The sequence below is a fragment of the Bubalus kerabau genome, chromosome 1, assembly GCF_029407905.1.
Source record: "Bubalus kerabau isolate K-KA32 ecotype Philippines breed swamp buffalo chromosome 1, PCC_UOA_SB_1v2, whole genome shotgun sequence".
Lineage (NCBI taxonomy): Eukaryota > Metazoa > Chordata > Mammalia > Artiodactyla > Bovidae > Bubalus > Bubalus kerabau.
Genome location: NC_073624.1, coordinates 65,123,945 through 65,139,902, shown reverse-complemented (window position 1 = coordinate 65,139,902; position 15,958 = coordinate 65,123,945). Strand labels below are relative to the sequence as shown.

Here is a 15,958-nt window from a genome sequence, read left to right as displayed (position 1 = left end):
CTCTGGAGAAAGGCGGGACTCTTTCGGCGCTGTCACCAACGAGTACGAGCAAAGGACTGGATAGGCGAGACTCCAGACCAATACAGTGAGGGAAACCTTGAAGATGGACAAGGTGAGGAGCCACTAAAGGGCGAACTCCTCAAGATAAGGGGCGGCACCCCATTGATAGGCGTATACTTTAACCAATAAAATCTCGATGCCCTCATGACCCCGCCTTTTAACTTATAAACATCTAATCAGGTGAGCGATGGAGGCGGGTCAAAGTGAAACTTCAACCAGTGCTGAGAAAAGTCGGGACTTGAATGGCAGGCAAGGCGGGGTTGAAAGAGGCCTTAGGAACGCCGCTACTGACCTTCGCCCCTCCCCTGGGGTTTGGCGGGGGCTGCCTCCAGCGCCCCGCCTTGGATGACAAATTCGCGGGCGTGAAGGGAAATACCTCTCCTAAGGACCCGGAGCCTGGGAATTTAAGCAGCCTTCACGTCGGTGCTTCCTCCTTTTAGTTGGGGCCTCAGAGCACAGGAATTTCGGGGGTGGTCCTCGGGCAGTCTGAGATGTTTTGTGGTGAGCTGAGACAGTGGCAGGTCCAAGAACTGGTAGTTTGGGGAGGCTTTAGCCGGAGAAGGCGATGGCACCCCACTCCAGTACTCTTGCCTGGAAAATCCCACGGACGGAGGAGCCTGGTGGGCTGCAGTCCATGGGGTCGCGAAGAGTCGGACACGACTGAGCGACTTCCTTTTCACTTTTCACTTTCATGCATTGGAGAAGGAAATGGCAACCTACTCCAGTGTTCTTGCCTGGAGAATCCCAGGGACGGGGGAGCCTGGTGGGCTGCCGTCTATGGGGTCACACACAGTCGGACACGACTGAAGTGACTTAGCAAAAAAAAAAAAAAAAATTTAGCCCCTTTACAATAATTTCGTACAGACGGTTGATACATTCAGAATCATATGTAAATGTGAATAAATATATTTGAAAAACTCTGCTGTTTGTAATATGCAAAAAGAAAAGAAAAAAAGGCAAACTTATTGGGAAACGCTGCGTAAATGCGAATTCCCTTGGAGCTCACTTCCAACGTAGTGCTGCTCCTGAGCCCTAACATTGCAAATCTCGAACTGGAGCCTTGTATGTATATATGTGTGATATATAGGTGGTGGGTAGGGTGGTAAGACGCGCAGGTTTAGGGGAAAGTGAAGTAGGAAATACATAAGCTTCACTTTACCCAGCCGTAAAATGGGGGCAATAATTCCCTCTTGGCCCACCCACACACTATCACATTGCTTCACAGAGGTCGAAATGGAGTGAGGTGGGTAGCCGTGCTCAGACAGATTAAGAGGGGTCTGAAATCTATTATCACATACACACATCCATATTCTCTCTCACACCATTCTTTCAATAAATACACAAAAGGGGAAAGAGATGAACTGTAAAACTAGGAACTTTTTTTAATCAGTTACAAACTAAATTACAAATAATATTAACAGCAAGAACACTCAAGGACAAAAGGTGGGAGAAGAGAGACAAAATCATAAAAAGAAAAAAAGCTTTTTTAAAAAACACACAACATATTTGCATTACAAACCCCAAGGTGCACATGGCAACAAATCCCCACCCATTCCCACTTAAAAAACTACTATAAACTGAAATATAAATATAATTGTTCATCCTTCTTTTAAAGAAATATTTTTTCCCCAATGTCCCCACTCAGTCACAGCCCTAAGTGTCAGAATTCTCAAAATGATGTCTCAACCTTAACTTTTACGGGGTGGCCTTCAGAGGAAAATGGGACCTAGCACCTTAAGAATCTTAAGAGAAAAATTCAAACATCTTTCACTTGCCTAATAAGGCCAAGGTGAAGCACAGTCCCTGTCCCAGAGCCTCCTAGACACATCTTGCCCATAGGAGGGACAGGCAAGAAGCCTAGGAGCCATCATTTCTACTGCATCCCCACTGGGACCACAGAGACTGGGAGTCTTGAGTCTCCCAGAGTTAGGTGAGATGAAACACTAAAACTAGGGTATAAACCGGTTGGATTTATTTTTTTAAACCTAATTCTTTGAAACAGGCCCCTCCATAATGTTTTTGTTTTGAGTGGTTTTCAAAGGTTCCAACTTAGCCCCCACTGCTATAAGTTGGCCTTACACAGTGGCTCTGGAGGCTTGGGGTCTTTATCATCCCAGAAACAGAAAATAATTAATAGTGGGGCTTTCAGAGACTGGGATGGCAAACCTATGTGGACGGAGGAGAAAGTCTTTTTTTTTTGTCTTTTTTTAAAAATACCAGCCCTCTTAAGCAACGACTAAGAGGAGGGAGAGAGGGTAGTGGAGGCTGACTTAAGTGCATCTAATACTGAAGCGTCCTTTCAATTCCACCTATTTCTTCCCTCCACCCCATCACTCCAGAGTGGACTGGCTAAGAGGGGCAGCTGAGTGCTAAGGCAACCAGACAAGATCAGTGAGCTAAGCGCCCAGGCTGAGCCAGATCACACTCACACTGGAGAAGAGGGTGATACTGGGGGTAGGGGCTTGAGAAGGCGATCAGAGTCGAAGGTGAGGTACTGGCTTGGTCACATCTTGGAAGAAAGGGTGAGCCAGAGCTGCCTTGGCTGAAATCCGCTTGTTAGGGTCGTAGTGCAGCATTTGCTGGAGGGAGAGATGCATGCTGACTTCAGTAATGTGGTAATGGACTAAATGGGCAGCAGGTATTGAGAAACTGGGAAACAGAATTCTTTCACCCTGAGTTCCCATTTCCTCCTCCCTATATCTAACAAGAGGGAAGCAGAGACAAGGGAAATGCTGAGACCAGGAGTCCAGGACCTCATTTTTCCTTCATGCTAGAAAAACTCTGCCCAGGGGGAGGGAACAAGAGGAAATGGATGCCCACTCCCTAGTCTCACCGATAACAAGCTCCGTCCATCTTCATCCAGGGGAGGCACCACTTTGCTAAAATCCTGCCTGGCCCACTTGGGGAAACTTGGCTTATAATCAGGCATAGAAGTAACTCCTGGCCAAACCACCTCATCTGGGGTTCCCAGGGTCCGAAAGATCCGGAAGAGTTGGTCGATCTCAGAATCTCCGGGGAAAAGGGCCCGGCGGGTCACCTGAAAATGGGGAAAGAGGAAAGGCCAAGACTGACATTGACGTCAATCAGAACTGCCCAAAGGATAATGGAGGTTCCCACAGGCAGTGGAAGGTCAGTAGGGCCCCATGACTCCCTCCCCAGGGTCTTTCATGGGATCAGTCACACAGAGCCTGAGACAATGAAGTCCCTTCATCTGCCTCTTCGCCCCCTCCTTCCTTCCCCCAACCATGGCTTTGCAGATCCCCAAGGCTGGGTGGGGCTGGGAGGGGGTGAATGTCTGGGGTGCCACTGACATGTAGCAAAGGGATGTCAAGCCACTCACGGGGTATGGGGTAGACACTGCGGTCATCCCCCCTCCTTGTGATGCAGCCACTTCTAGATAGGAGCACAGCGGGCAGAGACTGTGTCTTCCATTTCTTCTGTGTTCCCCACAGCACCTACCATGGTGCTGGGTACACACTAGGTGCTTAACAAATATTTTTTGATGAATTGAGAGACGTATATGGGCAATTGTAAAGTACTGCACTGGGGGATAAATGCATGTTATATATATGGGCTAATGGTCTCCATGCCCCCAGTTACAACCCAGATAAGGGACCATAAAACATACTGCTGATTTGATTTGAAAACTCAGCTCACTCCACTGTTGTATTAAAGGGAATGAGAACTCCCTTATAAGGCTGGGCCTCAGGGATCCTTCAATCTGAAAAGCCAGAGGTTGAGGGGGGGACATGTCTGCAGTTTAAATAAAAGGTGTGGATAAGGTGAATACAGCTGGCCTCACCACTTCCTGATGCCCTAAAATAAGGTCTATAGGCAAATGAAGGAGATGCTAAATGGAACTTATTTTCCCAAATAAATGTAGGCTAAAGCTAGCGGAGCTGCAGAAATGATTTAGCTCAGTTTGAGATAAGATTTGTATACTGGATGCTAAGCTGTTTGAGGCTATCCTAACATTGTGGTTGACATCAGCGATGACAGCCCTCTCCTTTCTCCACCACCCCCTTTGTGCTACTCTAGAGGAAAAACCCTGTGATAAGAGAAGGACCATGGGTCTGGGCCAAGAAACAGTTCTGTTCTTGAGTGTGGGAAGGAGTGGGCTGGGTAGACCATGGGCATGCCTCCATACCATCTCAGCAAAGATGCAACCAAGGCTCCATATGTCCACTGCTGTGGAGTAGTATTTGCAGCCCAGAAGGATTTCCGGTGCTCGGTACCACAGAGTCACCACCTGAGGACAAGAGTACAGGACATGAAGATACCCACACGTCAGTTCCTAAACACTATTCTGCTAACTCAATTCTTAACAAGCAGCTTCTATCCCTACATCCTTCCCTTCCCTCTCATTGCCCCTAAGTAAAATAACTGGGCACAACTTCTTAGCCCAGAGTTAGCCTAATCCATGGTTCTGGGGAACATATATTCTGAACCCCCAATTTGCAACCTCTTGGAAAACTTGAGGCAAATGGTCATAATTTTAAATTTCATGCCTTCCACCTGTCTCCTGGCTCGGTATCTATCAGTATATGAACTCTATGCATACTCTAAGACTTCTCGGGGTGTCAGAAATACTTTCCATGTAGTGAGAAACTGCTGGCCAGATCGTTACTAAAAACTCTGTGAATGTCCTTGTTAACACCTCCCAGGAAGTTCAGAGAAGACATGCAGAGGAGGACTCACCTCGTGGGTATAAGTACGAACAGGGACCCCAAAAGCTCTGGCTAGTCCAAAGTCTGCTAGCTTGATGGACCCATCTGCGTTGATAAGCAGGTTCTGAGGTTTAAGGTCTCGGTGCAGGACTCGATGAGAGTGGCAGAAAGCTAGGCCCTGGAGCAGCTGGAACAAGTAGCTCTGACAAGGGGAGAGAAAAGACTGTGTTTTTCCACCACCATGAGCAGATTAGGGTCTCCTCTGTAACTCCAAAGTTCTACTAAAGCCTTTACTAGTTAAATTGTAATTATATGTTTTCAAGCTATTTCTCCAATTGGATTGTCAATCCATTGAGGATAAAATCAGGTCTCATTCAGTTTTGCATTTACGTTCCATATCGTGAGACCAGCACATTGAAGGTGTTCAATAAATGTGTGTTGGATGTTTGCTGGTTAATCGAAAGGAGCTTCTGGAATAAGGAACCCAGAAAAATGGACAACAGAGACTCACTGGCTATTTCTCCCACCAAACAGGTGGAAGGGCTTTCTGGAGGCGTCTACCAAGTACCCCCCAGTCCCATTTATCTGAGTTTCATCTCAAGAACCTTCCACCTGAGCTGCTAAGTTGACTCACTAGAGTTTCAACGTCTTTGATTCCCCTGCCCAGCCCTAGGGTTAAAACATAATGAGCAGTGAAAGAGCCACAAGAAAAGGTGTGTATGTGTGTGTGTGTGTCGGGGGGTGAAGGCTGGGAAGGAAGCCAAGATCACAAATCAACACTCAGTCCAGACTGTCTGCCTTCAGTCCCCCCAAGACACGCCCATGTTGGGGAGGAGTTGATGAGAAGGAGTACCTTTATGAGTGGAAGAGGAATGCCAGTGAGCGCAGAGGCATCCATGAATTTCTTGAGATCCTGGTGCAGAAACTCAAAAACCAGGTAGAGTTTGTTTTCTGTGTGAATGACATCCAGCAGCCTAGGGAAGGGGGAGGTCCAGGAATACACGTGAGGGAGAGAAAGTCCCAGACAATACAAACAGAAGACATCCTCCTTTACTGTCAGAGCACCTCCCGCCTCCTAGATACATACTTACTTGACAATATTAGGGTGATTAAGCTCCTTAAGCAGAGAGATCTCTCGTATGGCAGTACTGGGTACACCCTCTGTCTCACTTGGAGAAGTTGGGAAAGCAGAGATGGGAATGTGGTTACAAATATTCCTCTTCCCTCAGCAGTACAGTCATTCCCCCCACACCACCCCCAGCCCCCACCATCCCAGCATCCCCTAAGAAAATGAGAGAAAGGGTGCTTCAGGGGTTAATTCATGGATGGACAGGAGTGGCTTTTTAGACACTTTAAGATCATCATTTCTTCTTTGCCCAGGGTTAAGTTAGCAAAGCCTCTTGGTGAAGGTGAAGTTAAAAGGGGGAAAAGAGTGTGTATGTCTGGGGGGAGTAACAGCACCCAGCCTCTCTAGAGGTGCCAGTGAGGTTCAACTGCCATTCTTTTGAAAGGGAGAATTCTAAGATGCGGGTGGGGTTGGGGTACTGAGGGCTTGTCTAGTCATTTATAAGGGTGCTCTTTACCGCTTATCACAAAACCCATCTCCTCGTCGGGGAGTCCTGGATCCCATCTCAAAAGGCTCCTTCCTCTTCCTGACTCTTTCTGACTGTACATTTGGGGACATTGCCCGCTTTGGGGGAGGAAATTTCCCATGGATTCGACACTACCCTATAGTCTCCACCGGGAAACCTTCTACTCGTCCTTCAACCCACCTTTCCACTTCAAAAGACTTCCCTCCCTGCTACCTTCCGGTCCCTGGAAGGCTACCCGCCTGTTGCGGTGGGGGTGGGGGGCACTCAAGGAGCTCCCGAGTTAGGAGTCCCGGGTACAGAGGCCACTCACGTGTCCAGGCGGATTTTTTTAAGCGCCACCACTTCTCCCGTCAACTTGTTTTTGGCTTTGTACACAACTCCGTACGTGCCCTCTCCGATCTTTTCCACTTTTTGGAAGTTCTCCATGAAGCGCTAGCGAGTCGGGTCAGCCCGGCCCTGGAGCGGGGGCCTGGGAACCCTGCAGAAAACGGCACCCAGCTCTCGGGGGCCGAGGAGGGGAACAGGGCCCAGCACCGCGACCCGAGGTCGGGATGGAATGCAGTGTATCTCCCGCTCTTGTCAATTTGTCCAACTTGAAACAATATTGCCGCCTCCCCCCTCTAGTTCCCTACCGCCACCAGAAGCCCCGCCTCTCCTTCCCGCGTTTCCCTGGCTCCTCCCTCAGACCTTCCTATTGGTCTACGTCAGGGAGGGCGAGGCCATCCTTGCGTCCCTCGCTGCAAACGACCCCACCCAGAGCAACTTTGGTTCCGAGGAGTATTAAGGATAAATTTTTATCTGGGAGGGGAGGCTGAACACCTTTTTCCAAGTATCTGATTTGGGATCGAGTTGTCTCCCTGTGTCCTGAGTCTATAGGGATTTCCTGATCTCTAATTCGCCGTTTTCACCACCCCTAGGAAAATATGTATTGATCTAAGATTAAATTCCACCTCGCCCTGGAGCCTCCTCTGAAAGCAGGAAACTGGAAATCTCATTGTAAGGGTTTCCTGGGGCTCCGAAGAGTCGTTGTCCCGCTTCTCTCAGCCTACCCCAATACTGTCTGTTTTTGGATCCAGGGTCACTGCTTCTACAGTTATTTTGAGAGGTTCCTGGTTTGACTCACAATAGATTGATCCTCTCTCCAATGATGAACTGTGTGTGTCCGGTATGTGTTATGTTTTGTAGCTGCCCTTCTGTCATTTTTTCCCCCCGAGGGGAGATGGAGTGCTTTAAGATGAGACTGACCCTGTGAAGCCAGAAACTGTCAATGAGTAGCAGGATGTCCAGGGACCAGGATCCCTACTCAGTTCTTTCTCAGGTCCTTCTGCTCCTCCCAGGATTTGCCTGGAGGGAGGGGAGGAAGGGCTATGCAAATAAGCACCCCCTTCTTATACAGGGGTTTGTCCAATGCCCCAGAGTCTGGTTGCTGGAAGGAAGAACAGGATGGATCTGGTGCTGAGAAAATACCTTCTCCATGTGGCTCTGATGGGTGTTCTTCTGGCTGTAGGGACCACAGAAGGTGAGTGTGGGATGTTGGACATGAACAAGTGTGAATTTGGGGTTACACACCTGCTCTGGTTTTTCTCTCCCTAAAATGGAAGATATCAGTAGTGCTTCAGGTGTCTCCCACCCATTTGATTTAGTGAGGACATGGGCAACTGAGCTCCCTCCCCACATGAAGATTTGGGTGCATGTGTGTTCAGGCACTTGGGACTGAACCTGAAAACAAACCCATCTACCTGGATGGGTGAGAGAACAGTATGTCTCCGTGGCCCTAATTTTGAGATGCTCTGAATAGTGAGCTGGAACATGGGTGCCAAAGTAGTAAAATGAGTGGAAACTCATTTAGGCTTTGTCTCAGGCACTTGGGATAGGGTATTTAGGAGACAGAGAAAGATAGGAGATAGGAGAAAGGAGAAAGAGGATGTGGTACTGGATAGAAGGGTAAAGAGGCACCTCATTCCCTCTTTGGGATGGGCATGGGTGAACACAGCCCAGGCTTTTGTTCTGGGGCTGGAAGAGATAGGCAGAGGGGTCTCAGCTGAGCATCACATGAAAGGGCTCTGGGGGATTGGAGCCTCGTGACAGGAGCAAGGCGGGTGGGGTGGGGATGGTGAGGGGGTCTGGAATGTCCCGTGCTGCTCTGAGGAGGGAGGATTGGGAGTGGAGAAAGAATGGGGCGTTTTATGATTCTCTTGTTCTTGCGGTGAGGTATTCAGTGGGATAATTCTAGATCCTCCCCCAGGAGAATCAACCAGGTTTCTGGTACATGTTAGAGATGGAGTGAGGATAGTCTGTGCTGTGCAGAAATATCTACATTGTACCCCAGTGCCCCCTTTCTCTAGATCCCTGGCCTCACAGACTTCTTGGAACTTCTCCTTGATCTGACTTCCCTCATTCATGGTGTCATTTCAAGTCTTTTTCTTTTACTATGTTCATTATTGTATTCTGGAAATATCCTTTTCATATGTGTCCACCCAAGGCTCTTAATATGTTGTGCTTACTTTTTGGATCCAGATTTTTAAAATCATAAGAAGACATTTTTATATATTTCATGAAATTTTGCATGGACTGAGTTTGATAATTTTGTTTAGTGTGAATTAACATTGTGTTTATTTAAGAAAAAAAATATATATATATTTTACAGAAACCTACTGAATTTGTAGGGTTTTAAAATAACATGATGTCTGGGATTTGCTTTTGAATGCTGCAGCCAAAAAACAAATGAACAACAAAAATAAAGGATAGATAAAGCAAATGTGACAAAATGTTGATAGTTGTTGGACCTTGGGGAGACACATGCAGAGCCATCACATCACTTTTTTTCAGACCTCTTTCTTGGTCAGTTATAATCATTTTGTTTGTCCCCACTCCCAATTTCTACTTGCCTCTAGTCCATCCTCCTCACTGCTTGCCAAAGTGATCCTTCTAAAACACAAATCTGATCATATTCAAAAAGCTTTTGAAGGGTAAATTTTATGGTATGTGCCATATATCAGTACAACAAACAAAATCATCTGAGGTGCCCTTGCCTACAGGATAAAGTCCAAACTCCTTTGCCTGGCACTCAAAGCCCCCACTCTGTCTTCTTGGCCTCATCTCTCATGATGTACATCAGCCACATTGCTAGTGTCTGCTCATGGCCTTCTGCCTAGAATGCTTTATGCCCCAGCCAACTATTTACTGTCTTCCTCAGTCGACCAGAGTGCAATTTACCTGTTTAAAATCTATCATTTTGTTATACATTGTGCATGTCTATTATGGCTCATATTAAGCAATGCCTTGGATTATAGTAATTTATGTATATGTCTATTTCATATACTTTAATCTGAACCCCTTCAGAACCATTTCTTTTTCATTTCTTAAGTTCTTTGCACCTAGCCCAGTGCCTGGTACGTGGTGGGTATTCAGTAGATTAAAATGCACTTTAAGGGACTTCCCTTGTTGTCCATCAAGTGGCTAAGGCTCTGTGCTCCCAATGCAGGGGACCAGGGTTCAATCTCAGGTCAGGGAACTAGATCCCACAGGTCACAACTAAGAGTTTGCATGCCACAACTACCTGACCCCACATGCCACAACTAATCAAAGATCCCTCGTGCTGCAACTAAGTCCTAGTGCAGTTAAATATATTTTTTTAATGCACTTTGAATGTGAGAATGAATGATGTGTCACAGACAGTGTTGTCCCCTGAGAAGGGAGTGAGTAATGATTTGAGGGCCCTCATAGTATATCTTCCTTTTTAGGACCCAGAGACAGGGACTGGCTTGGTGTCTCAAGGCAGCTCAGAATTAAAGCATGGAACAGACAGCTGTATCCAGAGTGGACAGAAAGCCAGGGGCCTGACTGCTGGAGAGGTAGGAATTTGGCAATTTCCAGGGAGGATATGGTGGAAATGGGGTGGGGAGGGGAATGGGGTTGAATGTACTTAGGAAGATAGGGAAGGAAAAGGCATATGGGGAGGAGAAGCCAAGGAGCTAATGCAGCTGCCCTTTTCAGGTGGCCACGTATCCCTGAAGGTCAGCAATGATGGGCCTACTCTGATTGGGGCAAATGCTTCCTTCTCTATTGCCTTGCACTTTCCTAAAAGCCAAAAGGTGCTGCCAGATGGGCAGGTCATCTGGGCCAACAACACCATCATCAATGGTGAGTACCTCTCCACCTCCTTCCCAAGGTCCAGAATCCCTGGTATTCCCAATGAGCTCAAGGAATCCTCCTCCTCTTTTTTTTTTTTTTACAAATTATATATGTAACACATATTCACTGCAGAAAAATTAGAAAACACAGATAAACCAAAAAGAAAAAAAATTATAGTTCCCCAAATGCGGCACAGAAGACCCGGTGGACATAGAAGTTGGATAGACTTGGATTTAAACTGGTTACCAGTATGTGACCTTGGACAAGTCACTGAATTGTTTTGTGCTTCCATTCCCTTATCTATAGAATGGGGATGATAACACTTTAAAAGGTTCTTGTAAGGATTAAAATGTGATAATATATAAAGATTTTAGCATAATGCCTGCCCTGTGCTGTGCTTAGTAGCTTAGTTTAGACGCTTTGCAACCCCATGGACTGTAGCCCACCAGGCTCCTCTGTCCATGTGGATTCTGCAGGCAAGAATACTGGAGTGGGTCACCATGCACTCCTCCAGGGGATCTTCCCAACTCAGGGATCGAACCCAGGTCCTAGCCTACAGTATTAATTGATGCTGTTATTTTTACTTTTATCCCACTAGCTAGAGCACATCATCCTAGACATTTTGGTACATGGCCTACCAATTTGTTTCCAGTGTAAGAATATACATGTGTGTGCTCAGTGGCTCAGTCGTGTCTAACTCTTTGTGACCCCATGGACTGTAGCCCGCGAAAGCTCCTCTGCCCATGGGATTGCCCAGGCAAGAATACTGGAGCAGGTTGCCATTTCTTCCTCCAGGGGATCTTTCAACACAGGGATTGAATCCTCATCTCCTGTGTTTCCTGCATCGGCAGGTGTATTCTTTACCACTGAGCCACCTGGGAAACCCCTTAAGTATATACACAGGAATCTTTTATAGTTTCCATTCTCCCTTCTACCACTCCAAATAGGTTATACCAAGAAGAATGTATTTTGGTAGCTAGGCAGTATTCCTGGAGCCCCTCTCTGGGAGTCATGTTAAAGGTTTTGGTGTACAGTGAGGAATGCCAGGGATTGAGGGAGACTTAATGTCTTCTTTTCAGGGAGCCAGGTGTGGGGAGGACAGCTGGTATATCCCCAAGAACCTGATGATACCTGCATCTTCCCCGATGGAGAGCCCTGCCCTTCTGGCCCTCTATCTCAGAAAAGATGCTTTGTTTATGTCTGGAAGACCTGGGGTAAGAGTCTCCTTTCTCTGGCCTGTCATTCACACTTAAATTCACTTCTTCCTACCTGATCCCCTTTCTTTTGGTCTCATCCTTAAATTCTGTGAGTTTCCCTAATCTTCACTTCCCCCATGACTCCTTCCTCTTCCACAGCACCTAGTCAACTCTATTATACTTCTTTCTGGGAGCCCTGCTCCAATTATAGTCCCATCCCATGGACCCTCTCATAAGGACTCCTTTCCTGACCAACGTATGCAAGCTTAAACTCTCTGAAATAACCATCCTTGATACATCTCCTGACCTTCCTTCTCTGGTTCCATCTCTAACCCTGCCCCAGTCTCCTTTGACCAGTAACCCCCTTCTCTACTCCTCTTTCCAAAAACCTCAGACCAATACTGGCAAGTTCTGGGGGGCCCAGTGTCTGGACTGAGCATCGGGACAGACAAGGCAGTGCTGGGCACACATAACATGGAAGTGACTGTCTACCACCGCCGGGGGTCCCAGAGCTATGTGCCCCTCGCTCACTCCAGTTCAGCCTTCACCATTACTGGTAAGGACTGAGGAGGGGACAAGGCCAGCTGCAGGGCAGGAGAAGGTGGGGAGGCTGGGCTGGACAGGAAAGGGGAAAGAGGAAATGGTGTGTAACCTTGCAGGGGCAGAACCAGGAAGATGTGGGCAGAGGGATGTGGGGCTTGGAGCCCGTGAAGGGCCAGGCAGCTTGGGTTGGTTGAAAAATATGGCTGTGAAAGAAGAAGCTGACAGAAAGAAGAACTTATGGTTCTCACTTTCTCTGACTCCAATCCCAGACCAGGTGCCCTTCTCCGTGAGTGTGTCTCAGCTGCAGGCCTTGGATGGAAGGAACAAGCGCTTCCTGAGAAAGCAGCCTCTGACCTTTGCCCTCCAGCTCCATGATCCCAGTGGCTATTTGGCTGGGGCTGACCTTTCCTACACCTGGGACTTTGGTGACAGTACAGGGACCCTGATCTCTCGGGCACTCACGGTCACTCACACTTACCTCGAGTCTGGCCCAGTCACTGCACAGGTGGTGCTGCAGGCTGCCATTCCTCTCACCTCCTGTGGCTCCTCTCCAGTTCCAGGCACCACAGATAGGCATGTGACAACTGCAGAGGCCCCTGGAACCACAGCTGGCCACGTGCCTACTACAGAAGTCATGGGCACCACACCTGGCCAGGTGCCAACTGCAGAGGCCCCTGGCACCACGGTTGGGTGGGCGCCAACCACAGAGGATGTAGGTACCACACCTGAGCAGGTGGCAACCTCCAAAGTCTTAAGTACCACACCAGCGGAGATGCCAACCGCAGAGGCTACAGGTAGGACACCTGAAGTGTCAACTACAGAGCCCTCTGGAACCACGGTTACACAGGGAACAACTCCAGAGCTGGTGGAGACCACAGCTGGAGAGGTGTCCACTCCTGAGCCTGCGGGTTCAAATACCAGCTCATTCATGCCTACAGAAGGTACTGCAGGTAAGGGGGCCACCATGAATGAATTCATAGAGGTGGGGCATTTGTCACAGTTCTGAAGACCTGAAAGAATTGCTCAGGACCCAGATGTTACTCAGTCCTTAGCTTAGCAGTGGAGTCCCCTCAGAATCTTCACTGGCTTTAAAACCCCCTAAATCCCTCTTAATGGCACAGAATAGATCCAGAGTTCAGGAAACCAGGGTCTTCTCCTAGGCCATGGGTAGAGAGCTTATTGCTTCTCTCTTCCTGAAGAGAAGTTCAGGGAGCAGTCTGTGATCATTTGGTGGTGGTGTTCAGTCATGTCTGACTCTTTGCGACCTCATGGACTATGGACCACCAGGCTCCTGTCCATAGAATTCTCCAGGCAAGAATACTGGAGTGGGTGGCCATTCCCTTCTCCAGGGGATTTTCCCTGCCCAGGGATTAAACCCGAATTGGCAGGTGGATTCTTTACCCCTGAGCCACCTAGAAAGCCCCATGTGATCATTAGATAATACTTGTATCTCATTTTCTGATTAAGTGTAAACACACAGAAATCTTTCTGACACCACTTCCCACCCCTGGATTCCCATCCCAAAGTAGGTTTACCTGGAACTGTGGTAGGAACACTATAAAGGGAGAAGTGAGATAGTGACACTATAATGACTTAACACATGTCAAATGTCTGACCCAGGACCTGGCACAGTGTAGGGTGTGATAAACATTTGAGATGTCTAAAATTCCGATTCAAAACCCTGTGACTCTGGGGCAGTCATTTCTCTTAGGCCTGTTTCTTTATCTTAAAAAATGAGTTTCCAGCTCTTGTCTGATTCTAAGCCTGGATCCAGTAGCTCTGACTCTACCTGGAAAAATGTCTGTTGGGCCTGTTTTCAGGTTAGTCATTTGCTTCTTGACTTTGCCTCTTTAATCTTCTCCTCCAGGCTCCCTGAGTCCCCTGCCAGATGACACTGCCACCTTAGTCCTGGAGAAGCGCCAAGCCCCCCTGGATTGTGTTCTGTATCGCTATGGCTCCTTTTCCCTCACCCTGGACATTGTCCGTGAGTCTTGCCTGCATTGTCCGTGAGCTGGTGGAGGGAGGCTTGTGCTGCTTAGGGTTGCCCAGTGGAAGCACACCTTGGAAGGAATTACTCACCTGGACAAGGAGAATACCCAGATCTCAGGGGTTTCATATGAAGGCAGGAGAATGGGATTAGGGAGGCAGCCCGAGGACCTTCCTGGCCATGGGCCTTGGGGGAGGATAAGTAGAGGAGTCTCAGACTTAAAAAAATCTTGCAACTTTGCAGAGGGTATTGAGAGTGCTGAGATCCTACAGGCTGTGTCATCCAGCGAAGGAGATGCATTTGAGCTGACCGTGTCTTGCCAAGGCGGGTAAGTGTCCCACGGTTGCCCTGAGAACTCCTGGGGTGACTGCTGTCCTGTTCTCTGGTGTCTAGTGTCCCTTCCCAGATTCCCTGACGTAAGTTGACATCTTTCCCAGGCTACCCAAGGAAGCCTGCATGGACATCTCATCGCCAGGGTGTCAGCCGCCTGCCCAGCGGCTGTGTCAGCCTGTGCCCCCCAGCCCAGCCTGCCAGCTGGTTTTGCACCAGGTACTGAAGGGTGGCTCAGGGACCTACTGCCTCAATGTGTCTTTGGCTGATGCCAATAGTCTGGCGATGGTCAGCACCCAGCTTGTCATGCCTGGTAGGTAGTTGGACAAGAGGTAGGATGAAGACACGGGGAGATGGTAGAGGCTACCTACTAGAGGAAGCAGACACTGAATGTAGCCTTTTCTGGGATTCCACCCATAGGGCAAGAAGCAGGCCTCAGGCAGGCTCCTCTGTTCGTGGGCATCTTGCTAGTGCTGACAGCTTTGTTGCTTGCATCTCTGATATACAGGTGAGATCCCTGCCATCCTGCTCCCACTCCTTTACCCCTTATTACCACCACCACTCTTCCTCATGGGAAGAAGAAACCACCAACCCCTTTGGGAAAGTGTAGAGTACAGGAAAGAGCCCAGACTTGGAAGTTCAACAGGTCTAGGCTGCAGTCTTGCTGGTGGGACCCTGGGGAAGTCAATTAACCCTTCTGAGCCTCTGAAAAGTAGGAAACATAATACCTGTCCTATGGGGCTGTTTTCAGGGCTCTAGACAATGTGAGTAAAACACCTTGTTCTGAAACAAAAGTGGAATGATCTCAATGACTGTTGTTATGAATAATATCAACAGTGGAGAACTCAGTGAACTGAGTTCTCCACCTGCCAGAAAGGCAAATCCCTAGGCCTGGAGGGCTGAGGTCCTCAAAGCAGGGAAGCTTGTAGGGTGAGAGGGAAATGGTCAGGGCTTACCATAAACATAAGAGAGGATAAACCCTGTTGGTGAGAAGAGGAGGGAGCCAGGATCAAGGCCAAGTCAACCTGGGTTATGGTTTAGTCTTTTTTTTTTTTTGGAGAAGCACAAAGAGGTTGCCATTGGCCACGACTAACCAGTATCCCTGCTTTTCTCCCAATATCAGGCGAAGACTTATGAAGCAAGGCTCAGCAGTCCCCCTTCCCCAGCTGCCACACGGTAGAACCCAGTGGCTACGTCTGCCCTGGGTTTTCCGCTCTTGCCCCATTGGTGAGAGCAAACCCCTCCTCAGTGGACAGCAGGTCTGAGTGCTCTTATGTGACGTCATGATTTACCCAAGTGGAGAGCAAGGCCTGTCTTTTCTCTGGTCTTCCCTCAGAGACTACCAATGCCCGAAATAAAGACTCAGAACTTGATGCTGTTATTTCCTTGTTTCAGGAAGAATCTATGTCACTTAAGGAGTGGAGGGATAAAGGAAGGAGGTGTACCACT

General features: G+C 48.2%; 3 protein-coding genes across 5 annotated transcripts in view; 1 reads left to right on the top strand and 2 right to left on the bottom strand.

Moving 5' to 3' along the window:
* The window catches only part of RPS26 (ribosomal protein S26), an 83,149-nt gene that overhangs the window by 57,216 nt on the left and 9,975 nt on the right, over window positions 1-15,958 (bottom strand). The gene's annotated exons all lie outside the window — the stretch shown is intronic.
* CDK2 (cyclin dependent kinase 2) lies at window positions 1,420-6,994 on the bottom strand. Of its 2 annotated transcripts, XM_055577451.1 has the most exons (8): window positions 6,630-6,994; window positions 5,819-5,896; window positions 5,581-5,701; window positions 4,759-4,929; window positions 4,208-4,309; window positions 3,401-3,544; window positions 2,894-3,097; window positions 1,420-2,639 (listed from the first exon to the last, which is right to left on the bottom strand). In XM_055577451.1, the coding sequence occupies exons 1-8, from the start codon at window positions 6,743-6,745 to the stop codon at window positions 2,535-2,537; spliced, it is 1,041 nt and encodes a 346-aa protein (XP_055433426.1). In that variant the 5' UTR covers window positions 6,746-6,994; the 3' UTR covers window positions 1,420-2,534. The 2 variants fall into 2 exon arrangements, with proteins under 2 accessions (XP_055433426.1, XP_055433435.1); XM_055577460.1 differs by lacking the exon at window positions 3,401-3,544 and having other exon boundaries at window positions 6,630-6,989.
* On the top strand, window positions 7,193-15,890 carry PMEL (premelanosome protein). Of its 2 annotated transcripts, none has more exons than XM_055577364.1 (12): window positions 7,193-7,484; window positions 7,736-7,838; window positions 10,063-10,173; window positions 10,316-10,462; window positions 11,533-11,667; window positions 12,044-12,205; window positions 12,462-13,142; window positions 14,060-14,176; window positions 14,423-14,507; window positions 14,617-14,822; window positions 14,930-15,017; window positions 15,633-15,890. In XM_055577364.1, the coding sequence occupies exons 1-12, from the start codon at window positions 7,464-7,466 to the stop codon at window positions 15,772-15,774; spliced, it is 1,998 nt and encodes a 665-aa protein (XP_055433339.1). In that variant the 5' UTR covers window positions 7,193-7,463; the 3' UTR covers window positions 15,775-15,890. The 2 variants fall into 2 exon arrangements, with proteins under 2 accessions (XP_055433339.1, XP_055433348.1); XM_055577373.1 differs by having other exon boundaries at window positions 7,716-7,838.